We start from the raw sequence: 27837 nt of genomic DNA on the forward strand, positions 1-27837 counted from the left end.
GTTTATTTCAAGGTATAAAGGCCTTAGAGAATTTAAATTAGCACAACTGGCCGATGATACCACTGTTTTGTTGTCTAATAGGCATGAGGTGATCAAAGCTGTTAATTGTATTGAGGAGTTCTCTGCTGTGTCAGGTTTAAAAATGAATTTGAACAAATCTGTGTTATTTCCACTAAAGGACTGTGATCAATCTGAAGTGAATGGTATTCCTGTGAAGAATACGGTCACATATTTAGGTGTTGTCATTGATAAAAATGAAAAACTTTGCAGTAACTTAAATTTTGACCCTATAGTGGAACAAATAACAAAAAAGTTCAATATGTGGCTGATGAGAGATCTCTCATTGAATGGTCGGGTCTTGTTGTCTAAAGCTGAGGGGATATCTCGAGCTGTCTATGTGTCTTTAGCACTTGAAATGCCTGCGGCAATATACAAAAAATTAGATAAAACTATTTGGAGGAACAAATGTCATTATTTAAGAAAAGATATTCTATGTAATACAAGAAGAGATGGTCGTCTTGAGGTCGTAAGTTTTGAAACATTAAATAGTACTTTCAAAGTAAAATGGTTAACTAATCTGATTAAAGAAAAAGACAATATTTGGAATGCTTTCCCTAAACATATATTTAACTCAGTTGGTGGTCTTAAATTTCTGTTAAAATGTGATTATAAGATTGAAAAATTACCTGTAAAATTAGCAAACTTTCATAAACAAGAGCTGCTGTCCTGGAAAATGGTGTACATACATAATTTCTCGCCAACGAGATATTACATCTGGAATAACAAGAATATTCAATATAAAAATAAATCACTCTATTATAAAATGTGGGTTGAAAATGGTATTGTATTAGTTAAACAACTTTTGAATGCTGAGGGACAGCTACTATTGTATGATGAATTCCTCTCTAAGTTCAGGCTGCTTTGTCTTTGATGCTCTACCGAGGAGTGTACTGCAGCTGCTTAGAGGTTCTACAAGTGAGATCTCTATGACTATTCCACTCAGTAGTGGTTTGTTCCTCGGAGTAAATGACATTACTAAGAATAAATGTTCGAATAAATTCATCAGGAATCACATGCATACAATATCTCTGCCTTCAGCAAAATTCTTTTGGACCTCGCTTTATGGTGAAATTGATTGGGAAAAAATGTGGCTAGTTGGTAATAAATTCTGTCTGAATAATAAAGTTAAAGAGGTCTCTTTTAAAATATTGCATAAAATATATCCAGCAAAGAAAACTTTAGAGAGATTTAAGATCGATATTGAATATTCTTGTGTTTTTTGTGGAAATGAGGACGAAACAATTTGTCATCTGTTTTATCATTGTGTATACACTAGAATATTCTGGATGGATGTTCAAAATTACATCAACAGAAAAACTGGACAAGCAATCCACTTAAAAGAAAAGGACATTTTTATTTGTTTTGAAGACAAGGAGAAAGAGAAAGACTTTATTTTTTTTTGTACAGCTTCTTCTTTTTCTAGGAAAATTTCACATTCATAAGAAGGAATGGGCAGAATCCAAACCAAGCTTTGAACATTTTCTGCATGATCTGAAACAATATTGCACAACTATTGAAGGCCTTAAGAGCAAGAAGGCACTTAAAACTGACTCTATTTTCGATAAGTATTGTAAAGATTGATGACTGTATTGAATGGTATTGAATATCCTTTCATTTGTTAGTTTTGTTTTTGCTTTTTGTTTTGTACAAATAGTTTTTGTTTGTACCTTAATATGTAAATAAAGGTTAAAAAAAAAAAAAAAAAAGCCTGGAGATGAGCCAGGCCTGCGCAGATTCGATCACCGGAGATCGGTGCACAATGCATGCCGGTTAGTTTTGTGTCCGACTTCATCCCAACTTGCTCTTACGTATTACAAAAGTGGACGGTGATAAAACCGCGAGAGCGAGGCGGCCGCAGTTTTTAGAGCCAGGCGCTGCAGTTGCTCTCCACCAACTGCACCGCCTGGCTCTCACCATTAGTAATTTAAGAGACTTGGGACGGACCCCAAGAGACGAAGCTCAATAGAGTGTGCCAGTAAACCCGGAACTCCGTTAGTGCTTTTAGCACTTCCGGTTCTCTCGTCTAAAAGTCAGTACGTTTTTTGAATGGGATTTTGGTAAAATGCCTCAAATAAGGTCTGTGGTTAACAAAAGCTTAAGCGAGTTTCAGGTTTTGTTCTACGACATAAAACACGTCAGTAAATACCCTTGTGAATTTTGAAGCTTTTACGTGTCGTAAAAAAGGCAGTTGCTAACAAGTTGCTCAATACGACTACAAACCCTGTCAGGGACATTAAATGTCATCACCCCCGAACAGGCGAGAGTGCTGGCAGTCCGCTATTACAGCTTCTTATTTAGCTTAAACAGTCCGATTTCCCCATTATACAATGTTTTTAAAATAAAGCTTCCGAAATCAGTTGAAAGCTTAGTGGCGGTGACATCAAGAGTCATGCGACCGTGGAGTAGTCATGTAGTCCGTTAAAGCCTAACCTTAGCTTTTTACTTCTAGCGATCGCCTTTAAGCTTCAAATGTGGGATGAAAGGTGTTCATATGTGAAGATTATCTCGCTGAACAAAACCTGTAAGTATCATAAACTTGTGTTAGCCACAGATCTTATTTTCTGACATAATCCAAAGCGCAATGCAAAAATCACATTCACTTTCTCTTCTGGGAACCAGCGCGATGCTGAACTTCCGGGTTTTGATGTCAGCCCTGGCACACTCTATAGAACGCCCCATAGCAACAGACTCGCCCATGGTTTCGTCCTACCACCACTATTTCGGACTGTCAGCAGACCGCAGCAGACCCGCTTGCATACAAAAACACACAGACAAACTTAAGTATAGCGCTATTAATTATGCTTACAGTGCTACTCACCTTGTGATAGCTTGGTCACAGCTGCTTTTTCACGTTTTTGTAAAGCAAAATATAGACTTTTTCAAAAAAAAAAAAAAACTAAGAAAAACGGCCTAGATGGCATCTCTACATATTACATCCACTTATGAGAAGATTAACTTAATTACTCCTTCAAAATCACCCCATAAGCCAATCTACCAAAAAATAAATAAAAAAATCAATATTTTAACTAGAAACACATTAATGGCGACGTCACATAGTCAGGAATAAAGATTTATTTACAGTTTGTATAGTAAGGGAACAGTAATAATAATAATAATAATATTAATAATACTATATAGGCTATTTTTATATGATATATTTTAATGCTAAAGCAGTAATCAGTTCTGATATAAATGGTCCAAGAGGCCATATATATATATATATATATATATATATATATATATATATATATATATATATATATATATATATATATATACATATATATGGGGCATTCTACCGAATGTGTGTATTTTCAGACTGTTTTGGAATGTTTTTCCTCTCCCAAAATTTGTCACTACTGAAACATATAGTATAATATTACACAAAAAAATATTTATCAACCTGTTATGCTTGTTCCTTCCCTTGTTTAAAGATTTAAATTTTTACAAATTTTGGCTGAAGGTTTTCACAGTTAAATCTATAAAAAAATAATATTTTAACAAATTTCGAAGTTCAAATTATAGAATTCTTCAAAATCTAAATGCAATCTTTCTTTGTAAAATGCATAACGCTGATCAGATTGATTTCAGAGTTAATAATTGATGAAACAGAACATAAATGTAACCGATTAGCATCATAATACTTTAGTTGATAACTCAGTATACTTTATTTTTTACAAAACACCCAGTGTTTCGGTAGTGACTGCACTGTTTCGGTAGTGACTGTCCTGTTTCGGTAGTGACCATTATAATGTTTTTAAGGTTGCATCGTATTTCCTCAAATGTATGCCTTATGGTGGGAATTACAAATTCAAAGACAAATGTTTTGTGGTCAATAAAACAGTTTAATTTTTGAGAGGGCAGAGCAGAGTAGAGCAAAGTAGAGCAGAGTAGAGCAGAATAGAGCAGAGAAGAGCAAAGTAGAGTAGAGTAGAGCAGAGTATAGTAGAGCAGAGTAGAGCAGAATAGAGTAGAGAAGAGTAGAGTATAGAGTAGAGCAGAGTAGGGTAGAGAAGAATAGATTACAGAGTAGACCAGAGTAGAGTAGAGTAGAGCAGAGTATAGAGTAGAGCACGGCACAGTAGAGTAGAGCAGAGTAGAACAGATTAGAGAGTAGAGCAGAGCATAGTAGAGTACAGTAGAGCAGATTATTAGGGTTGGGTACCGAAACTCGGTACTTTTTGTACTTGGTACCGATTCACGTCGGTACTACCGAGTACCGATTCACTTAAAATGAAACAGTGCCAAATTTCGGTACCTGAGGTGGAGGCGGAGCGAGAGCGCATGACTCACACCTCAGACTCAGCAACAATGGCGACAAAAACAATGTGCAGACAAAAGTTAACGTGCAGCACTGTTCTTAAATGTTCTCAATAAAATGTTGAAACTGAGAAGTTTAGACTATGGGCCCAAACGACGCATAGTGCGTCCAAATTCACACCCGTTCTTCTCTGTGGATTTTCTCCGCAACTGTGCGTCATAGCGAGAAGCCACGCATATCAGCGGAAACAGCAGAATTGTAGCTTTCCGACAAGGCCATGTCAGTAATCCAATGTTTTCACAGCGAAAAATTACAATAAAATGATGTATAACAGAGCTTTCATACAGCTTTGCACACACATTACTCTTAGATGGATTACTCGCGAACGCAGGCTCGCACAGAAATGCCATGCACATCACATGAAAGCGCAGGACCACACACATCATTGTGCTGTCATCCCATCATGCTATAAATACAGATCAATTGTCTACAAAATAAAAACCTGATGAATTTCTTTACAATCCATTATACAGATCTTGTTATCAGTCACTTCATATAGTGAGGAATATCGTATCTTACCACGTCTTAGGCTTGCGTGTGTTTCTCCCTGTCTATCCACATTTGTAGTCCGGCTTTCAAGATGAAAATATCTCCATATTGTCCAGCTGACACTCCATCAAACTTTGTATGACAAGACCAGCCACTTCACCTTTGTGCACCCAGACAACTGCAGCCTAATGCATGCTGACAGGGCCGTAGTCACCATATACATTGAGGGGGACACGTGCCCCCCACCAATGCCCAAAATGTCTCCCCAATATATAACTGAAACTGAGAAACAAATATTATCTTGGAGGACATCATTGCACTTGGTTGACTATTTTTCTATGACCTTAGATGTAAATATTGCATGTTTCTTTCAGATAAAACACATTTTTGACTTGTGAATGAGTCAATGGAATTTCTTGCAATAATGAAAAAATACTGTCAATCACGCCTGGCACAAACCACATGTTTTGGACAACTGTGAAGTGACAGAATGTCCCAGCATCATGGTTCTTATATTGCCAGATTCCAGAGAGTCTCCCCTCTTCATATATTGCAGAATATGTCATTTTCCAACTTGCTATGGTGAGATACATGTAAAAATGTAAGAATTTAGGCACACAGATTTGTTTTTTTCATTGATATAAAAATTAATATAAAATACAGGCACATAGAAGAACATGAAATGATGGCAAATCTGGTTAGCCCTGATTGACCTGAAAAAAACAAAATATAGCATGTGCATGTAGCCTTTATAATGACTGTGATATGAGCTTAAAAGTAAAGGCAATAAAAATACCCCAAAAAGGCCTAGGGCCCATAGGGTTAAAAAGTACCGAAGAGTAGAACAAAGTAGAGCAGAGTAGAACAGAGCAGAGTAGAGCAGAACAGAGCAGAGTAGAGTAGAGGAGAATAGAGTAGAGCAAAGTAGAGTAGAGCAGAACAGAGCAGAGTAGAGCAGAATAAAGTAAAGCAGAGTATAGTAGAGTAGAGCAGAGCAGAGCAGAGCAGAGTAGAGTAGAGTAGAGCAGAGTAGAGCAGAGCATAGTGGAGTAGAGCAGAGTAGAATAGAGTATAGAAGGGTAGAGTAGAGCAGAGTATAGTAGAGCAGAGTAGTGCAAAGTAGAGCAGAGTAGAACAGAGGAGAGTAGAGCAAAGTAGAGCAGAGTAGAACAGAGTATAGAGTATAGCAGAGCATAGTAGAGTAGAGCAGAGTAGAGCAGAATAGAGTAGAGCAGATTATAGAATAGAGCAGAGTATAGTAGAGTAGAGCAGAGCAGAATAGAATAGAGTAGACCAGAGTAGAGCATAGCAGAATAGAGTAGAGCATAGTAGAGTAGAGTATAGAATAGAGCAGAGTATAGTAGTGTAGAGCAGAGCAGAATAGAATAGAGTAGACCAGAGTAGAGCAGAGCAGAATAGAGTAGAGCATAGTAGAGTAGAGAATAGAGCAGAGCAGAGCAGAATAGAGTAGACCAGAGTAGAGCAGAGCAGAATAAAGTAGAGCATAGTAGAGCAGATTATAGAATAGAGCAGAGTAGAGTAGAGCATAGTAGAGTAGAGTAGAGAAGAGTATAGTAGAACAGGGTATAGTAGAGCAGAGCAGATTAGTGCAAAGTAGAGCAGAGTAGAACAGAACAGAGCAGAGTAGAGCAGAGTATAGTATAGTATAGTAGAGCAGAGTAGAACAGAACAGAGCAGAGTAAAGCAGAGTATAGTATAGTAGAGCAGAGCAGAGAACAGCAAGACTTTGGACCACAAAATTATGGGGTTTAACTACTGACCATTCCATTTTGTCACTACCGAAATGATCATGTCACTAACGAAACTTTTATTGAAAAAGAAAGAAAGAAGAAAGCGCTGCTTGGGTAAACAAGGCTCTGACTTGACAGGTGCGCTTCAGTGAAGTAGGTGAATTGATATTGAACAAAAAACCAAGGAAGTCTTGCTGTTTGTAAAAAAAAAAAAAACCCAAGGAAAAAAGACAACCAAGGAAAAAAACTGAGGCAGTCCGTCTTCAGGTAAAAATATATATAAAGTAACTTTTATTAGAGCAAAGGCAACAAGACAGACCTACGCGTATCGACCAAAGTCTTCTTCAGGGTCTGACAAACAACTAATCAATCTCAATTATATACAGGTGAGATTGGCATTCTGTTTGACACAAATATGTAAACAGCAGGGGGCGCCAAAGGTGTAGGCAATATAGGTGTGTCAAAAAAAACAAAAATCACAGAAAACATGTAGGCATGTAGGGAAAAAAAACACAACAAGGAGATAAAGATCCCCCATATCAATAAATCATGTCTAATAATAGTAATGTCTAATATCCAAAAAGCAAATAGATGGGCTTACATGAATAATGTTTTGCCAGAAGTGATTTTAGCAAAGCAATAATGTTGTGTTTTTTAACCGTACCTTATATACATTAATGTAGGCTGCTGTACAAAATATGACAAGGATTTTCAATACACAAATTACAATACATCAGTTTCAATACTGGGAATCAGAGAAATGGCAAAAAATCAATCTCATCATTAAGACCAGGGGTCTCAGTGGCCTTTAAAGTGACAATCCAAAATGTTTCTCGCTGAAGGAGTTTTTTCAGTCTGTCACCACCTCTTATATGGTTAGGTATAACATCAATAGCCACTGCTTTTAGGGAGGAAGGACTTCCATGTCCTGCTTGATCATAGTGAACAGCCATAGGATAGTTAGTGTTTAACCCCCATCGCAACAAGATCATCTGGTATGGTAGGTACATAGATGACTTAATATTCTTCTACAATGGTGACTTACACGATCTCCAGGAATTCCACAGCCGCCTCTACTCCAGCAGTGACAGTGTTGAACTCTCACTGGAGTACAGCCAGAGTGAAATAAACTTTTTAGTTCTTAAAATAACAAAATCATCCTCTGGGAATCTGCACACCACAATCTTCCGCAAGGATACAGACCACAATACCATTCTGCATGCTGCATATTCACTAACGAAACTTTACCATAGGTTTCAGTAGTGACTGTTTCGGTAGTGACATTCCTAGCTATTTTTCAGGATAACTAAAGAATGCTAGCAGTCACATGGCTAACAAGCACATGTTTGAAGAGTTGTTCACACAGAAAAACATAATATTTTGCATAACCCCCAAAAATGTTTACATAATTGAAGAGAACATGTGTTTGGTAGTGACAACTTTAAAAGTTACACACTGATTTTCAGACTTTGGAAGACATTTATTTAAAAAATGATGGGAGTCAGCGACTTACCATGCAGCCATCTGGGACGGGGGTGCAGTACTACCCCCCTTCTCAGAAATTCAGGGTTGTGGCTAAAATCCAGACTCAACCAGAGCATTAAAACTCTTGTGTTTCGGTAGTGACATGAAAACAAGGGACACTGTTTTTTTAGCATAGTTTCTTAATTTAAAAAATAATCCCACAATACATCTAAATCTTTCAACTTCTGTTTAAACTTAATCACAAAGATGTTTTAAATTAGACTTTTGAAAAAAATATGAAAAATGTTTTAAGTGTTATTTACATCAATTGAATTTTAGAGGTCAGGGTTGGGGACAGCTACTTCCCAATAGAAAGTACCCTATAAATGGTGATTTTGTATATATTTAGCTTATCACTTTCTCATTTAATGTCCTGGGTTTAAATAGGCCATAACATAATCTTTGTAAATATCTATGATATTTTATTATTTTTGTTGTTTTTTTGGTAAGGGACAGCACTTTGCACAAAATCAGTCGAATGCCCCATATATATGTGTATATACATATATATATATATATATATATATATATATATATATATATATATATATATATATATATACACAGAGTACAGGCCAAAAGTTTGAACACACCTTCTCATTCAATGCGTTTTCTTTATTTTCATGACTATTTACATTGTAGATTCTCACTGAAGGCATCAAAACTATGAATGAACACATGTGGAGTTATGTACTTAACAAAAAAAGGTGAAATAACTGAAAACATGTTTTATATTCTAGTTTCTTCAAAATAGCCACCTTTTGCTCTGATTACTGCTTTGCACACTCTTGGCATTCTCTCGATGAGCTTCAAGAGGTAGTCACCTGAAATGGTTTTCCAGCAGTCTTGAAGGAGTTCCCAGAGGTGTTTAGCACTTGTTGGCCCCTTTGCCTTCACTCTGCGGTCCAGCTCACCCCAAACCATCTCGATTGGGTTCAGGTCCGGTGACTGTGGAGGCCAGGTCATCTGCCGCAGCACTCCATCACTCTCCTTCTTGGTCAAATAGCCCTTACACAGCCTGGAGGTGTGTTTGGGGTCATTGTCCTGTTGAAAAATAAATGATCGTCCAACTAAACGCAAACCGGATGGGATGGCATGTCGCTGCAGGATGCTGTGGTAGCCATGCTGGTTCAGTGTGCCTTCAGTTTTGAATAAATCCCCAACAGTGTCACCAGCAAAATTCCCCCACACCATCACACCTCCTCCTCCATGCTTCACAGTGGGAACCAGGCATGTGGAATCCATCCGTTCACCTTTTCTGCGTCTCACAAAGACACAGCGGTTGGAACCAAAGATCTCAAATTTGGACTCATCAGACCAAAGCACAGATTTCCACTGGTCTAATGTCCATTCCTTGTGTTTCTTGGCCCAAACAAATCTCTTCTGCTTGTTGCCTCTCCTTAGCAGTGGTTTCCTAGCAGCTATTTGACCATGAAGGCCTGATTCACGCAGTCTCCTCTTAACAGTTGTTCTAGAGATGGGTCTGCTGCTAGAATTCTGTGTGGTATCCATCTGGTCTCTGATCTGAGCTGCTGTTAACTTGCGATTGCGACTTGCTGGTGACTCGGATGAACTTATCCTCAGAAGCAGAGGTGACTCTTGGTCTTCCTTTCCTGGGTCGGTCCTCATGTGTGCCAGTTTCGTTGTAACTGGCTATAGGGTGGCTATTTTGAAAAAACTAGAATATAAAACATGTTTTCAGTTATTTCACCTTTTTTTGTTAAGTACATAACTCCACATGTGTTCATTCATAGTTTTGATGCCTTCAGTGAGAATCTACAATGTAAATAGTCATGAAAATAAAGAAAACGCATTGAATGAGAAGGTGTGTCCAAACTTTTGGCCTGTACTGTATATACATATATATATATATATATATATATATATATACATATATATATATATATATATATATATATATATATGTATATATATATATATATATGTATATATATATATATGTATATATATGTATATATATATATGTATATACAGTACAGGCCAAAAGTTTGGACACACCTTCTCATTCAATGCGTTTTCTATATATATGTATATATATATATATATGTATATATATATATATATATGTATATATATATATATATATATATATATATATATATATATATATATATATATACACACATATACATATATATACACACACACACACACACACAAACATACATACATATATATATATATATATATACACATATATATATACATATATACATATATGTATATATGTGTGTGTGTGTGTGTGTGTGTGTGTGTGTGTGTGTGTTACCTTCCCTCCAAAACTGGCATATTAAATTGATATTAAAACACTTTAAAACGTACACCTCAGGAGTTCTTACCTGTCGGGATCCTTCGGGAAACGGTGGAAGGCCAGGTGCGGGGTGTTCCACTGATAGTTGTTGCAGTTAATTGCACTAGACTGTTTTCTTTTACTTTTTTTCTCCTCTCTCCTTGACATCTTGCATGTTGTCTGGGCGCAACAGTCCAAGCTCAACAGTCCAAAATGGCGGCAGCGTCCCTAGTGGCTGTTGGCAAAAATTCAACGGAGCTTCGCCTCTTGGTATCCATGTTCTTTGACCAAGAGGCGAAGCTCCGTAGGCACTCGGCCTGCGACCTCGTGCCTACGACCAAATCACAGCCGTGACGATATCACAGTACAACATCACGAGCTCGAGTGTGATATTGCTTTTATACAATAGTTAAATAAGCAAGGCTGATTAAGAAATGTTGAAAAATGAGGACGAAATAGATAATTTAAGCATTTTATTTGTCTTCCGCCAACAAAAATAGTTCCCTCAGGACTCCGCTGTCACCGTTGCTATATAACGCAGACATGGTGCGCCAGGCACTTACTCTTTATACACATTTATCTGCATGTTTCCATTAATTGTGCAGCCGGTGAAATAAGTCTCTGGTGACTGCATGGTGGACTGTCGCTTCACAGGCACAGCCGACTCTGCCTTCTGATCTGACAGTATGTTGCTTTTCTCCAAGTCATTGAGCTCCGCTGATGAAACACTGTCAAACCTGGATGTGTGCTCAGATGGATTCAGCTTCTCCTCTCCCTCATCTCCCTCCGATGACCATTCATAGTTCAATTCAAAACTTATTTTAGGAAATAAATCCATATTTTTGGCTGTTTGACAGTGGATGAATTAATTAGCCTACAACGCAACTGCTGACCTAACTGACACTAACCGTCAGTTTTGATTTGATTATTGATTGCAATCAGCTGTGAGGCGGAGTGATACATACACAGTGAAATAACCGTGATGTTGTACCAGAGATATTGGATGAAGGGAGATACCCAACTGTATGCTTATCCAATGTTAAGAAAACGGTTACTCTTCCTGTCTCCTAAGTGGGCGTGGTTAGGTCTCCCTCCAATCAGAGCCTGCTCAAACAAAGTTTTGTTTTTTTTTCCAAAGATTTATTGAAAAACACAGTAAAGTATACAATAACAGTATACAAGCAGTGAACAAGAACAGAGTAGCCAGGGGATATGTCCATATGTCCTTACATTACACAAAAACATCTAGAGCAGAGCATATGTTTAAGGTCTTGACAGCTTTTTTGTTGTCAGAGCTATCAATAAGCTGTATGTATTGTTCGACATCTTTGAGAAAATGAATAAAATTAGGTTTTTTGCTGCTGTATTTACATTTGTTAATAAAAAATTTAGCCAAAATTATTAACAAGTTTATAAGAAAAAAAACCTTTTCCTCTTTCTTAGAGCACTTGTAAAAACAGAAAACAACATTTTCCCAAGATAAGGTAAAGTCTTTGGAGACATAGTCTATAATGAATCTGCTGAAATCTTTCCAAAGTTTTTTTGTATGAGGGCAATGCCAAAATAGGTGCAACAAAGTCTCTGGGTGGTCCTCACAGGAAGAACAGTCTGCATTTATGTCCCTTTTGAATTTTGCCATGTAATGGTTTGCAGGATAGTATTTATGAATAATTCTGAAGGAAACTTCCTTCACCTTATTGCTGATGAGATACTTGTCTGGAATCATCCAAACCTTGTTCCAATCAATATCATTCACAAAACGATTCCAATATGAGATAACATGTGGAACAGAGACAACATCTTTCTGGAATAAAGCACGTATATGTCTATTGTTATTACGAGAAAGGGTCGAAAAACAGATTTTTCCTATATGAGAATCAACTGGATTAGGTACGGAGACTGAGGGGAGAGGGTTAGGAAGATTTCTAAAAAGTATTAGAGTACCTGAGGGGATAGCATCAAACACTATAGCAAATTCCTTAGGAGTAACAGGAAAATCATATTTAGATAAAAATTCTCTATAGGAAAGCAAAAGTCCCTCTTCATTAAACAGCTGACTTACCAGAAGAATTTTGTTCTGAACCCATCTTTCCATAAAAAGTGATTTATTCTTGAAAAGAATGTCTCTGTTATTCCATATTAAGTACCTGTGAGGTGAGAAGTTATGTTTGTAAATTAGGGACCAGGATAGGAGAACTTGCCTATGAAAAGCTGACAATTTTACAGGGAGTTTGTCTACATTATAATTACAGCTGAAAATAAAGTTTAAACCACCAAAGCGAGAGAAGATGTACTGAGGAATGAAATTCCAGATTGAGGCCTGCTCAAACAAAGTTAACTTTCGCTTCATCTGTGGCGCTGACGTCACTGAATCAGGAAATGAGCTGAGTTGGGCATCTCGCTTCATCCAATATCTCTGGTTGTACTCCAATATCGTCACGGTTTTACTGTCTCTCGGCCAATCAGATTGCAGGGCCGGAACTAACTGTTGTATAATAAACATTTCAGCATTGGAGCCCTGTGGTGTGCGAGTTGTTTGTTCTTCGTTTCATATTTTCAGAGGGAAAAAAAAATACTAGACAACAGCTTTCATTAAGGCTCAGTCAGATACAGTCAGGGCTTCACATCTGTACAGATGTTAAGAATCCTCACATCCCACTGACCACAAGTCTCTGTGTTGCTAAATACTTCAATAATTTAAAAAACTCCAGTGTTAATATACAGTAGACTCTGTAGCCTATAGTTTATGATGAATGTATTTAGTCTCTGACAACTAAACTTCACCATCAGTCACACAACATGTTTTCTGTTCACCGAATAAACCTTCAAATCAGACAAATACATTATAGTAGGGTCCAGAACCTCAGTTCCGTGACCATTTTCTGGCTAACATGTTTTGATGATTGATTTGACATCTATAAACCTTTTATAAAAAATTTAGCTCCCAGGTCCCTCCCACTTCCGGTCCCCTCGTTCTTTAGCAAATTCACTTCCGTTTGATCGAGACAATGACAGGCTGAGTTTGTCTGAGTAACGTTAAGCTACTCATTTGAAATTTGATTTAGTTAAAACTATCGACCAGGCAGTGATGTCTAGTCGTGAAGCCCTCAACATGAAGCTCCCTCCGATCCAGTCCACGGCCGGAGCCGTGCCGGTCCGGAACGAGAAAGGTGAGACGCTTTCGCGGTTAGCAAGCAGGGGGCTAGCGGCGTGCTAAGTTAGCCAGCTATCTTAACGTAACCTCACTGTTGACACAAATAACGCTAGGTCGGTCTGAAATTAGTCACCACTTTATGCTGACTAAATAAAGAATTAACTAACGTTACTAACATAAGTGGGACCAAATTGGCATATTCCTACAGGCTGCAGCAGTATATCAATACCAGTGATTTCAGAATGAGATGCTCAGCACACACATGCTTGTGATGTCTGGGTGCCAACATACGTGTGACTATATAGTGGAGTCTAGCGGAGCAAAATTTCATTATTCCAGTAATCACATAATCACATATAATCCAGTTAATCAATACTTATTACGGCCTCAAAAGTGACCACAGAGTGTTACAAGTTAATCAATAAAATTAAAGTACGATGCAGGATACCTGTAAAGTGATTCAGCAACAACTTGAAAAGCCTTCAGTGCTTTTTTTTTACTCAAGTATAAAGTCAACGTAGTTGCAGTTTACCTCTGTATTTCCATTTTACCATGCTACTTCATACTATTCATACTCCACTACAGCTCAGAGGTGAATATTGTACTTTTACTGCACCACATGCCCGACAGCTTTTCTTACTAAAGTTTTTAATCTTTTTCCTGTGCAGTAAAAATCGTGTATCTCCAGATATGATGATCGTAAATGTTTGTGATAAACTTCCTTTGTGTTGAGAAAATTCTCCTAAAATTTTCAATGCAGAATTTTAGTTCAAACACATACTATAGTGTAGTATTAGTACTATTATTGAAGAGATGGATCTAAATACTAAGATTCACAAAAAACTTGCAGTTTGTCTTGGGGTCTTCACCTAAACTGCAGCCATAAAAATACAACATAGTACATAAACAAATCAACATTATACACCAAACATAATAACAAAACAAAAAAAGGTAGATGAGTAAATAACATCAAGCGCTAAAAACACCTGTACTTAAATGCAAATCATCATAATCCAGTGCCATGGGTATACTGGCTTCAAGGTATACCGTGATGTAAAACTTGATGGTCATCATACCATTTACATTTGCTTATCTACAATATTAGAGCTTAAACCCTACTTATGGGTTTGAGCAAATTTGTACCAAGACTCTCAACAAAACCCATGTCATCATGAGCTGGTATGGGCAGAAAAATATTGGATTTTTAGGGCTTATTTTTATTTATTATTATATTTATTTATTTTTCACAAATACCGGTAACTTTCCTGGAAGCCAAGGCAACATCACTTAATTGCTTGCTTTGAAGAACCAACCGTTCAAAATCCAGAGATATGAACAAGACAAATGAACAGTAATGTAAAACAGAGAAAGACTGCAAATCCTCATATTTAGAAGCTGGAACTGGAACTGTCAGTTTTTGGGGGCATTTTGTTGATTCTGTTGGATTTTAGCATCAGCTTTAAAAACATAACTAATGCATTCCAAAAATAAAAAAAAACAAGGTGAATAGTACTGAATTGTCATCATTGTGTCTCAGTCTTAGCAAAAATAAGTTCTAAACTTTTGGGAAGCTGTTAAATAATTAACTTATAGTTAAAGTATTGTAATAAAAGCTGGATTCAAGCAAGCATCTACACCTTCAGCATCACTGATGTGAAAGCCTAGATTGACTAAGCTCATCATTGTCTCTGCATATTCCAGGTGAGCTCTCCATGGAGAAGGTGAAGGTGAAGAGGTATGTGTCAGGTAAACGTCCTGACTACGCACCAATGGAGTCTTCTGATGAGGAAGAAGAAGACTTCCAGTTTGTGAAGAAGGGAAAGGAAATGGAGGCAGAGCTCGAGATGGAAGAAGAGGAGGTCTCTGATCCACGTCTCAAACGTTTGCTCAACCGTGTGTCTGAGGACGTGGAGGAGAGGTTTCACATTATTTGATTTGAGTTGACTGATATGATCATTTAAGTTTGTGGTGCTAGAGTGTTAATTTGCCCCCGTTGCTTCCTGTTATCTTGTCTTCAGGCTCGCACGACACAGACAGATTGCAGAGCCTGAGGTTATGGCTGAGAGCAGCGAGGACTCGGATGAAGGCACATGGCACCCAGAGCGTGAGGAGAGTAGTGAGGAAGAGGAGGAGGAAGAGGAAGAAGTGGATGATGAGGTTACTGTCTATGCTGTTTAATCTGACCTCAGTGATCTGGGCTTTTCCCAGTCACTGAAGAAGTTATGACAGTGTTTCTCTTTTTTCCTTCCAAGCTATATTAAGAAAAGTTTTTAAGGCGGACTTTCTCTTTCTGTGCAGGAAATTGAGAGGAGACGAGCAATGATGAGGCAGAGAGCCACTGAACGAAAGAATGAGGAGATGGAGGTGATGGAGCTGGAGGAGGAAGGGAAGTCAGGGGAGGAGTCAGAGTCAGAGTCTGAATATGAAGAATACACAGACAGCGAGGATGAAGCAGAGCCCCGGCTCAAACCTGTCTTCATTCGCAAGTATGAACTCAAGCAACAGTTTCCTTACCTTACAACTGTAGCTTAGTGGTTCCTCACATTTCTGGCTTTTAACCCCCCACTCCCCAATCAAAGTTTAATGGCCTCAGTATGCACAACATTTAGAAGCATTTGGGGTGCCTGGTGGTTTATCTAGTAGAGTGCATACCATTGAGGCTCGGATCTAATTGCAGTGGCCTCGGTTCGAGTCTAGCCTGGGCCTTTTGCTGAATGTAATCCCCCTCACTATCCTTTTCCAGTCTCCCTTCAGCTTTCAATATTGAGTGAGGGCAAAATACCCCAAAAATGATCTAAAAAAAAAGAGGGGAGCAGTTTGACCAAAGTGTAGAAAATTCAGAGAACAAAATGAACTTTATTATGTGTAAGAGAGCATACCGAGAGCAGAAGTGACTCACCCTCCGACACCAGACAGCGGAACACGTTATCTGCGATCTTCACTACAAGCCAATTGGCTGTAGAAACAAGTGAGTTGCAGGTGTCACCTTCAGCCGGCTTGAGTCGAGCTCAGACCACCCAGTTCACACCACTGCAACTTTTCTTCAACGTTCTAAAATGGTTTTGTCTTGGTGGGAATCACTGGTCTGAACTAGGTTTAACAAAATGTTGTCATTATCATTATATACATTTTTTATCATTGAAAATTATGCAGGTATTACTGTTAATGATATGATATCGTTAGGGCTGTAGTCTCCTGGTCGACTGGTTGATTACTGCATGTTGACTGAGTGTTACTGAACGTGTAATTGGAGCTGGCTAGACCATGTCAAAGAAGTCCTCGGTATGGCTACATTTTATTAAAACAGATGACCAAAAAAAGTCGTGTAAACTTTGCAAACAGGAGTTTACATATCACAGCTCAATATCCAACATGGCGTATCATCTAAAAATGGTAGGCAAACTTGTCTGCGTTAGGATGCTCCGTGAGCTTTGAGTGTGAACACAATCAGCACTGGCATATTTCAAAATGTTTGGTCAAATAATGGTTTTATAACTGCAGGCGCAACTGTCTTTTTGAGATCAGATCACACCTGCGCAGCTCTATGTTCCGATATCACACAATGCGGGCTGGAACAATAGTGGAGGGTCCTGTTTATTTTAATAAAGTAAAACAAAAACATTTATCTTAAATTTATTTTTGTGTATTCCTCAATAATTGTCTGTTGTTATCATTTAAGTATAAAATGATTAAGTTAAAAATTATGTAATATACTGCAAATACTAGCTTTTTATATTTATTTGTAATTCATTCAGGCTAATAAGGCTACCAGGTAGAGTGCAACAAGCGCACTGTGGCTGATTTAGTCAATCTAGATATAATAACATGCAGATTATTTTTTCCTCACGACCAATGGATTAGTTAAAGATTATGTACGACTTCAGTCGACCAGGATATTCTTTGGTTGACTACAGCCCTAGATATCGCACACACCTAGTCAGCATCAATTACTCTCACCAACTGTGTCCCGTATTGATTTAGTAGGTAAGGGATGATCCCGTATTATAAGGATGGACGGACACACACACACACACACACCGTTATTGCAGAAACCACAGCCATTTTCAATTTGGCTTCTGAAACAACACTTCTCTGACAAAGGTTGTGGTCCATGCAGAATCTCCTGACGCTCATTATAGAACACTGCGTGGCCCCTTAACGCTGCAAAATGTCACTGATTTCTGCGTGTGTCTTGCCACTCTCAAAAAGTTCACAGGTAAGGTCTGCATAAGGCTGGAGTGCAGCCATAACTAGGCTACAAGTAGCTGAGAATGGAGCGCTCCTCTGTGAAGCTCAAAAGTTCCTCCGCAGATCTTTTTCCCGTTTTTCTGTTCTGGTTTTAAATCAGATAAACAGAAAAATGAGATTGTTTTTCTGATTTGGTTTTGAAACGGAAAAACAAAAGAACAAAGGGTACACGGATTTCTTTAGTACAGTCAGCTGGGGACATGATGCAGCAGCACAGAGGAGGAGAAATGTTCCACTGTAAGGCTCTGAGATAACATAATGTTTTCTCTTCTGCCTGGAAGTGGTGAATTTACAGCTTACTGATACTTAATACCACACAGTCTGTGGTTTCCGTTTGATATCTAGTGTATGGAACCGGTACCTATACAACCGATACCTACCGGACCGAAACAAAATGCACATTACATGGCCTCCTTTTGGTGCTTTTTTTTAATGCTATGTCTCCCTCTATTGGACGTTACACGTAACAGAATCATTCATTCATTCATGTGTTCACTTACTGAGTGTATATTATTATTTAAGGCACACTAAGCACCATTGAGCGTCACTTCTGTTTACATTCAACAGTGATATCAAACACAACGGAGCTAGCTTGCCCCTCGGCCTCAGTGACTCTGTCATAAACAAGCAATGGCTGCTAGTTACCCAGGATTTACACACCTGTTCAAGGGATACATGAAGCATGAACATGAAAATGCACCCATTATCTACTCACCCATATACTGATGGAGGCTCAGGTGAAGTTTTAGAGTCCTCACAACACTTGAGGAGATCCAAGGGGAGAGGAGGTAGCAACACAACACCTAGGGGGTATTCCAGAAAGTGGGTTATGTGAAAACTCAGAGTAAGTTAACCCTGAGATGAGGGAAACTCTGAGTTATCCGTTCCAGAAAGAGAGGTAACTGAAACTCTGAGTCAGTCACCATGGTAACAGACTCTATGAATATAACCTGCTCGCTGGTTTTCTTCAATAAACCCTGAGTTTTTCTCTGTCTCCTCCCTCTTACATGCTGTTTCATTTCTTCATTTATTCAGTCCATGTCAAAGCTTGTATCGAAGCACATTAATTAGTGGAGATTTACCGTCTCTCACAGTCTAAATCCTGCTGGATATTAGTTTGTTACTCAGGACTGTCTTAAGTTACTGAATTTATGCACATCAATCACTTCTTTGGACATCAGTTTTTGTCTTTACATTCAAATATTACACAGCGAGAATTCACCCTCAGCTCAGAATCAAACCTCTGTCCTTTTTATATGTATTATTTTTATAACACTTTGCACAAGGATCAGACTGTCAGTTAGTCTGTTAGAGCAGCTCCAAAATGTTTATTGCACATAATGTGTAGGTCTAATTATTTAAATTTTAAAAATCGGTATGAAGCTTTAGACACATAGTATCAATGACTAATGATCTCTATCACTAATGTCACTGGTCGCACTGATGGAACATAATTCCTATAGCCTAATATTGGGGATTACATGTTCATATTTCTGAGTGAGCAATGGTGCAGCATTTCAGTGTCTTTAAATTTACTACATTTGTAGCTAAAATAAAGTCACTGAATGCTGTTGAGTCAAGATACAAATAGATGTCCAACATTTTAAAATCTACTGTATTTTAACCTCAACGTCTTTTCAAGTGCAAATTACCAAACATATTATTACTGAGTCAGACTGTGAGTTTACAGTCATGTCTTTATTGCTTTGATCTATAGCCTGTATGTTTTAAATCTTCCTATTTTTCAGTTGCTGCCTCCTGTGTTTTTCCCCATCAGATTAAATCTGAACAAATATATTATTGTATATAATTAATATAATGTAGCCTAATGTATCTACAGCCTGATACACAGTCAGATTCCACCACTTTATCTTCATTAAGAATTATGTAAGTCTGATAAATGATGGATAAACGGACAACACTGAATAAAACTTTATTAACTTTATGGTTAACTTATTTACACTTTCCTCGCTCTGACTCAGGCTCTTCTTTAAACGTGCACTGTCTGCTACACGTGCATTGATATCTCTGCATCCACTGGATTAAAATGGAGGCACTGTCTTATTTACCTGTTGCCATGGTGAATCGTGGAGTCGGAGCTCCATTGATGATGGCTTTTTATTGTCGGCTTAACTCAGAGTGAACATATTCAGAGTTGACTGAACTAACTCAGATCAGCTGTTCTGGAACCGGTAACTCAGAGTTTCCCATCTTAGGTTAAATCAACTCAGAGTTCAGGGTTAGATTCAGAATTTGTTGAACCTCCTACCTGGAATACCCCTCTAATGGAGGATTACAGCCCCCCAGATTCAAACATCCAAAAAACACATAATTGAAACCACAAAATATCTCCATACTGCTCGTCCGTAGTGATCCAAGTGAAGCCCCGACATAAAAAGTTGTTTGGAAAATCGTCATTTGAATTCTGTTTTTAGCCGTGGGCTTCATGTGTGTGTGCTTACTTTCGCTGGTCTCGCGCTGGCTGGTTGATATAGCCTGGACCCAAATATTGTTGTTGCCATTTGCGGAGCCTGGGCTGCCTACAGAGACTGGACTTTAATAAAGTTAATATTATTGTAATGTTAATTTGTTAAGTGTTTCTTATTATATTTTAAAACTGTTAATAGAGTTCATATACCTATTTATTTATAGGTATTTCTAATTTTCCTCAGCAATAAATAAATAAAAACATGGTTCAGGCACTGTTTAAGGGCACCGGTATCGGAAAAAACCCAAACGATACCCAACCCTATTGTTAACGTATTTAGCTTGTTTGCTTTAATACATGAGTGCTGCTTTCACACTGAACCCACTGAGCCCCATTTAAAACTTTATGTGGAAATAAAAACAAATCATTGAATATTGTATTAAGTGGCTGAATCTGATTTGACTGACAGAAAAATGGTCACTTCATGGTATGTTTAACCTGTATTCCTTTTTTTCTGTGTGCACCACAGAAAGGACAGAGTCACAGTGGCAGAGCGTGAAGCAGAGGAGCAGAGGCAAAGAGAGCTGGAAGCTGAGGCCAAGAGGCAGGCAGAGGAGCGACGGCGCTACACCCTCAAGATTGTGGAGGAGGAGGCTAAGAAGGAGTTTGAGGAGAACCGGCGCACATTGGCAGCTCTGGATGCTTTGGACACTGATGGAGAGAATGAGGAGGAGGAATACGAAGCCTGGAAAGTCAGAGAGTTGAAACGCATTAAGAGGGACAGAGAGGCCCGAGAAGTGTGAGTGAACAGATACGACTCCCTGAAATGACTTGATGTCACGAAAAATGAACTTGACGGATTTAGAACTGAATGTGTGGTGTTCTGTCCCCAGCATGGAGAAGGAGAAGGCTGAAATCGAGAGATTCCATAACATGACAGAGGAGGAGCGTCGGGCTGAGCTCAGAAACAGCGGTAAACAAGTCACCAACAAAGCCAGCAAAGGCAAATACAAGTTCCTCCAGAAGTACTACCACAGAGGAGCCTTCTTCATGGTAAGTCAGTACAGAGGTGAATAGTTAATTCATGACTGCAGTTTGGTCTGACCGTAGCTTTGTCAGATTCATCAGGTCCACATGAAACATCAGGGTGACTGTAGTTTACAGTTAAAGATGTTTAGTCAGTCTCGTCTTTCAAACACTATGGAGACTTTGAAGAGAAGCGTAGGGCTGCTTTTGTGATGACTGAACTTTCTGCCAATTTTGTGCAAAAGCATATTACATTGATATACCATAGTCCCTTCTAATATTGCTTGTAATATGATCTGAATTCTGTTTTCAGTTACATATAACTAAAATGGCATGATAACAAATACTGTGTATGTGTTTGTAGTACAGAAATGCTCCATATAAGTTTGAAATGTAGAAACAGTCTCTGTTGTGTAGATTCTCCACCCGGGAGCAGACAACTGTGAAATGTCTGGCTCCATCTGTTTCAGCCAGTTGTTTTTACCCAACAAAGAAGCTCACAAAGTCATCAGATGTAGTGTTACAGTGAATCATTAGCTGCTGACAGGTGCAGGTTCCTCAGCGGTCCGTCACTGTAGAAATGAGCATGATCATTTGATGTTAAATGCTTAATGGACCTGCATTTGTATAGCCCATGCCTGGCCTTCTGACCACTCAAAGCGCTTTTACACTACTAATTACATTCACCCATTGACACACACATTCATATACTGGTGGCAAAGGCTACCATACAAGGTACCACCTGCAACTCGGTTTTTAACACACTTACATGCCGTCGGAACAGCCGTCAGGAGCAATCTGGGGTGCGGTATCTTGCTCAAGGATGCTTCTGCATGCGGTTTGGAGGAGCCGGGTCAAACCACTGATCTTCTGATTAGTGGATGACCAACTCTACCTTCTGAGCCACAGCCGCCCACTGTGTGCATCAGCAGCAGACAAGGGTAGGATCATTAGCAGTCTGTGACTGTAGACATGATTTCTGTTACAGGATGAGGAGGAGGAGGTCTACAAGAGAGATTTCAGCGCACCTACTCTGGAGGATCACTTCAACAAAACCATCTTACCCAAAGTCATGCAGGTTAGCAGCTTCTACTCATGTTACATGTGTTACACACACTGTTGTAGCCTACGCTGTTACACAGACTTATCATAGCTAAATCATTCACCTGCGATCAATTCATCACATGGCTTGCTTTGTCAGACAGATGAAATGCTAGCTAGCAAATGTGGCAAAATACTGTATTGAGTGGATAACGTCAGCTATTTCATTCAGCCTCCGGGAGCTGGTCTACAAATTGCTTTATTAGCTTAGAAGCAACCAAGCTAGATCTGTGCAGTGTGGCTAAGTCACGGCTAGCTGAGCAGCCAATGACCGTAAGCTAAGGTTAGCCAGCTAACTGTAAAGCTACACTGCATGGGTCTGCCATTAGTTGCTTTGTAATGTCAGCTGATGATGTAGTTTGCAAATGGTAAGCTTGTTAGTGTCAAGGAGTCAATGGTCCAAATGAAATACAGGAACATACAGATAGTAATGTTACGCTAAATATGATTCTAATTTATATTCCAGTATTCTATCAACATGATGCCGGTCAGTCTCTTGTTAGTCACTGTTGTGGCCGATGCAGGTGCTCCCTCATGGCTATGGAGGATGCAGAGTGACTTCAGTTGACTTACAGCCTCAGCGAAAGGGGTCACTAAACAAGGATTTTCCTCAAAGTTACATACAGAACCTTTCAGTGTGTTTGAATTCTGAAAAAAGGGGGAAAAGATATTTACAAATTAAATACCAGATGCATGTACAGTACAGGCCAAAAGTTTGGACACACCTTCTCATTCAATGCGTTTTCTTTATTTTCATGACTATTTACATTGTAGATTCTCACTGAAGGCATCAAAACTATGAATGAACACATGTGGAGTTATGTACTTAACAAAAAAAGGTGAAATAACTGAAAACATGTTTTATATTCTAGGTTCTTCAAAATAGCCACCCTTTGCTCTGATTACTGCTTTGCACACTCTTGGCATTCTCTCCATGAGCTTCAAGAGGTAGTCACCTGAAATGGTTTTCCAACAGTCTTGAAGGAGTTCCCAGAGGTGTTTAGCACTTGTTGGCCCCTTTGCCTTCACTCTGTGGTCCAGCTCACCCCAAACCATCTCGATTGGGTTCAGGTCCGGTGACTGTGGAGGCCAGGTCATCTGCCGCAGCACTCCATCACTCTCCTTCTTGGTCAAATAGCCCTTACACAGCCTGGAGGTGTGTTTGGGGTCATTGTCCTGTTGAAAAATAAATGATCGTCCAACTAAACGCAAATTGGATGGGATGGCATGTTGCTGCAGGATGCTGTGGTAGCCATGCTGGTTCAGTGTGCCTTCAATTTTGAATAAATCCCCAACAGTGTCACCAGCAAAACACCCCCACACCATCACACCTCCTCCTCCATGCTTCACAGTGGGAACCAGGCATGTGGAATCCATCCGTTCACCTTTTCTGCGTCTCACAAAGACACGGCAGTTGGAACCAAAGAAAATTTGGACTCATCAGACCAAAGCACAAATTTCCACTGGTCTAATGTCCATTCCTTGTGTTTCTTGGCCCAAACAAATCTCTTCTGCTTGTTGCCTCTCCTTAGCAGTGGTTTCCTAGCAGCTATTTGACCATGAAGGCCTGATTCGCGCAGTCTCCTCTTACCAGTTGTTCTAGAGATGGGTCTGCTGCTAGAACTCTGTGTGGCATTCATCTGGTCTCTGATCTGAGCTGCTGTTAACTTGCGATTTCTGAGGCAGGTGACTCGGATGAACTTATCCTCAGAAGCAGAGGTGACTCTTGGTCTTCCTTTCCTGGGTCGGTCCTCATGTGTGCCAGTTTCGTTGTAGCGCTTGATGGTTTTTGCGACTCCACTTGGGGACACATTTAAAGTTTTTGCAATTTTCCGGACTGACTGACCTTCATTTCTTAAAGTAATGATGGCCACTCGTTTTTCTTTAGTTAGCTGATTGGTTCTTGCCATAATATGAATTTTAACAGTTGTCCAATAGGGCTGTCGGCTGTGTATTAACCTGACTTCTGCACAACACAACTGATGGTCCCAACCCCATTGATAAAGCAAGAAATTCCACTAATTAACCCTGATAAGGCACACCTGTGAAGTGGAAACCATTCCAGACTACCTCTTGAAGCTCATCGAGAGAATGCCAAGAGTGTGCAAAGCAGTAATCAGAGCAAAGGGTGGCTATTTTGAAGAAACTAGAATATAAAACATGTTTTCAGTTATTTCACCTTTTTTTGTTAAGTACATAACTCCACATGTGTTCATTCGTAGTTTTGATGCCTTCAGTGAGAATCTACAATGTAAATAGTCATGAAAATAAAGAAAACGCATTGAATGAGAAGGTGTGTCCAAACTTTTGGCCTGTACTGTACATATATTGTACCTTCTTAATTCAATGTTTAAATGAGGCCATAGTAAGATTTTTGAGTAAAACACTTGAATCCAAGAAAATGGATGCAACTTTTGCTGTTCATACTTGAATGCTGTTTGGTGGAATTTTTCCAACTGGATATGCAGTTTACCCTCAATAAAGGTTTAGTTATTAAATTCTCTGATTTGACCCGTTACGGTTCATTTTACCCTGTAAGGTCAAAAACTTTGGTCGGTCTGGACGCACCAAGTATACCCATCTGGTGGACCAGGACACCACGTCGTTTGACTCAGCCTGGGCCCAGGAGAGTGCTCAGAACAGCAAGTTCTTCAAGCAGAAGGCAGCAGGTGTCAGGGACGTGTTTGACCGACCCACAGTGAAGAAGAGGAAGACTTAAGATGTGTGGAATGGGCTTCACCAGACATGCCGCAGCTTTAGAGACTGCTCAGAGACAGAGCTGCATCCTACTGAGTCTTTCCTGACTTTAGGTTGTGGAGGGAAAGGAGCAAGTACAAACTGATTCCACCACTTTGATGATCCTTCATTTAATGTTGGCTTCTTAAAGTTACCTAAAATGCAGATGATTTTTAAATTTGTCAATACATAAAATATCCCTTCAACATGGGATCTTGGCTGTAAAAATACAATGTAGCATAAATTTCCTACAGTATTTGAGGAATGCTGCATATTGTCATACATTGTCTTTTTAAAGCAGTCTGTTGTATTTTTTTTAGAAATCAGCTAGTTACAACATTTAGTAGACTGATTTCCTGCATTACCTTTTTTGTAATAGTACAGGTATTGTGACTTTGTGATGAATAAAAGTTGTATTTTTGTCATTTTAAAATCTTTCACTGAGAGAAAAACAAGTTTTATAATTGCTTTAATCACAAACACAGAGGGAAGCAGGTCAACATTTATTTTAACATGGGGGAAGAGGGTTTGGGGTAAAGAGTACATCACAACAGTTTAACCACTGAGTTATCAGTTCAGCCTTTCTGTCTTGATGAACTCTGGTATTTCAAAAAGCAATTAAAGCAGTCCATTGTGTAAATGCTCTTTGTTCAATTGGTCAGTGTCACCAGAGCCTCCACCACGTTCCCCATGTGTTCCCTTAGACTGCGCTCTGCCACGGCCCTTGAAATCTCCATCTCTGACATCTGCACAGCAACAACATCACAGTATGAACCACATGTGCTGTTAGAGAATCAGATTATAGCTTCAACTACAACACTAAGCCTCAAGTATTTAGTTGGTTATAAAAATGCAGTTCAACTTCACTAGATTAGAAATTTAAAGAAGAAGTCTGGTCTTTTGCACTTTGAGCCCCGTTTCTGGGTTGTTTATGATGAAATAGAATGGCTAAGATCAAAATACTGATGAATGCTCATTTTCTAAGAATTTGGCTCTCCCCTGCCTGGCTTAACACTGCTGCCTATGGTCATGTGTGAAGCTGTCCTAAAACCACCCTAAACGTTCGTTTTCAAAGCCATGAGCTCACCGAATGGTCAGTGGTGTTCGTTGATGTTCTGACATAAAAATCGTAGCAAACTGTGGTTTCCATCTGTGTTTTCGCTATTCATCTCAATTGTGGAACTATTTTTTCGGCTGCCTCACACCCATGTGTAAACTTCCGCTTGATTGTTTGACCCTTAAAGGATAACTTTGGTATTTTTCAACCTGGGCTCTATTTCCCCATGTGTATGTGTGTATATGATTCATAGGTACAACTTTTTTTAAAATTGGTTCAGTATTGAGGGAGACGGATGCAGCTGGCAGCCGCGAGGTAGATATGGGGGCAAATGCGTCCCGTATAAGTTTGCGCATTAAAAGTGCTTTTTTCGCCACTGACGGTTCAGATCGCCAGTGCTATCTCTGTAAATAGCATACTAAGCGTTTCCCTGACCCTTCACCTCCTCCCGGCTGTGACATCATCTCGCGAGAGCTTTGCTTGTTGCCGGAAGAAAACGGTACGATATATACGAGGGCAAAGTATGCAACCGTAAATGTGCGTCTCGGAGACAATTCTAGGTATCAGTATTACATGCATAAAGACATTAGTTATACTTACCCTAAAACTCGGAATATAAGTCGCACTGGCATATAAGTCGCAGTCTATTTTTTAAGGTCTCAAACAGGGAAAACAAGGTTTTATATTACTGTTTGTTAATAAAAACGTTATACAAGTTATTCCTACACTGTTTCCCTTTATTTTTAATTTGAAACACATTCAAAACACAATAACCTCTTAAGCAGCTTTGGTTACTTTTCAGATTGCAATTTTCCAAACAACCTCTTCATGAAATAAAATTACGGTATAAAGTCTCGGACCTCCAGCCGCCCGTCTCCGCCTTGATTAAACGCTAAAAATAAAATAAAAGAGGGAGACAAGTTTTTCCTATTTTATCTTATTTTGTTTTATTTCTCCTTCTCCTCTCGCTATAAGCGTCGGACCTCCCGCCTCCCGCTCCCGTCTCAAACATGGAGGTCTCCCTCTCCGCAGCTGAGCACCCACGGCGCACGCCCAGCCTGTTAAATAGCCTGTAACCACTGTGTGACACAAACTCAGTGCTTTGGTCATTTAATAATGTCGGGCTCGGTTCGGGCAGAAATATGCTGCCTGTGCCGCACTCTAACACACACACACACAAACACACAGAAAACCGGACATTATCATCAGTTTATAAAAGACCCCCGGACGCCCCGGACGGGACGTGAAAAGGGGACATGTCCGGGCAAAAGAGGACGTTTGGTCAGCCTAACGTAGCACCATCTTGTGGGTCAAATTACCTATGTCAGCATTTACCTTGGTCTATAGGTCGCACCGGTCTATAACCCGCACCCAACTTTTTAGATGAAAAAAAGAGGGAAAAAAAGTGCGACTTATACACCAAGTTTTATGGTACTTGATGGATAGTTGACCATTTGGTCCCTGTGGTTTTGGCCGCCTCCTCCAATTTATTTTGGGCACATGAAAAAAGGTATTCAGCACTGTCCTGTTGATCAGAGGGGGGAAATCCTCTAACGTAGTTACACAGCGTTTGGTAGTTTATGTATCATCCCAGGACACATCGAGACCATGAATATTGGGCAGCAGGTCCC

At 39.2% G+C, this 27837-nt stretch overlaps 2 protein-coding genes across 2 annotated transcripts in view; one reads left to right on the forward strand and one right to left on the reverse strand.

Annotated features, from left to right (window-relative positions):
• The first annotated feature begins 13431 nt into the window (after nt 1–13431).
• On the forward strand, nt 13432–25582 carry mfap1 (microfibril associated protein 1). Its single transcript, XM_033638367.2, has 8 exons — nt 13432–13626; nt 15312–15528; nt 15629–15767; nt 15909–16096; nt 20816–21085; nt 21180–21339; nt 22301–22390; nt 24953–25582. Exons 1-8 carry the CDS (start codon nt 13545–13547, stop codon nt 25130–25132), a joined length of 1326 nt encoding a protein of 441 aa, XP_033494258.1. The 5' UTR covers nt 13432–13544; the 3' UTR covers nt 25133–25582.
• Nucleotides 25583–25601: 19 nt separating this feature from the next.
• The window catches only part of hypk (huntingtin interacting protein K), a 21531-nt gene continuing 19295 nt past the window's right edge, over nt 25602–27837 (reverse strand). The window contains exon 4 of the mRNA XM_033638377.2: nt 25602–25895. Within this exon, the coding sequence (XP_033494268.1) occupies nt 25800–25895 (96 nt within the window). The 3' untranslated portion in view covers nt 25602–25799. The remainder of the gene's footprint in view (nt 25896–27837) is intronic.

Source organism: Epinephelus lanceolatus, chromosome 2 (genome assembly GCF_041903045.1).
Source record: "Epinephelus lanceolatus isolate andai-2023 chromosome 2, ASM4190304v1, whole genome shotgun sequence".
NCBI lineage: Eukaryota > Metazoa > Chordata > Actinopteri > Perciformes > Serranidae > Epinephelus > Epinephelus lanceolatus.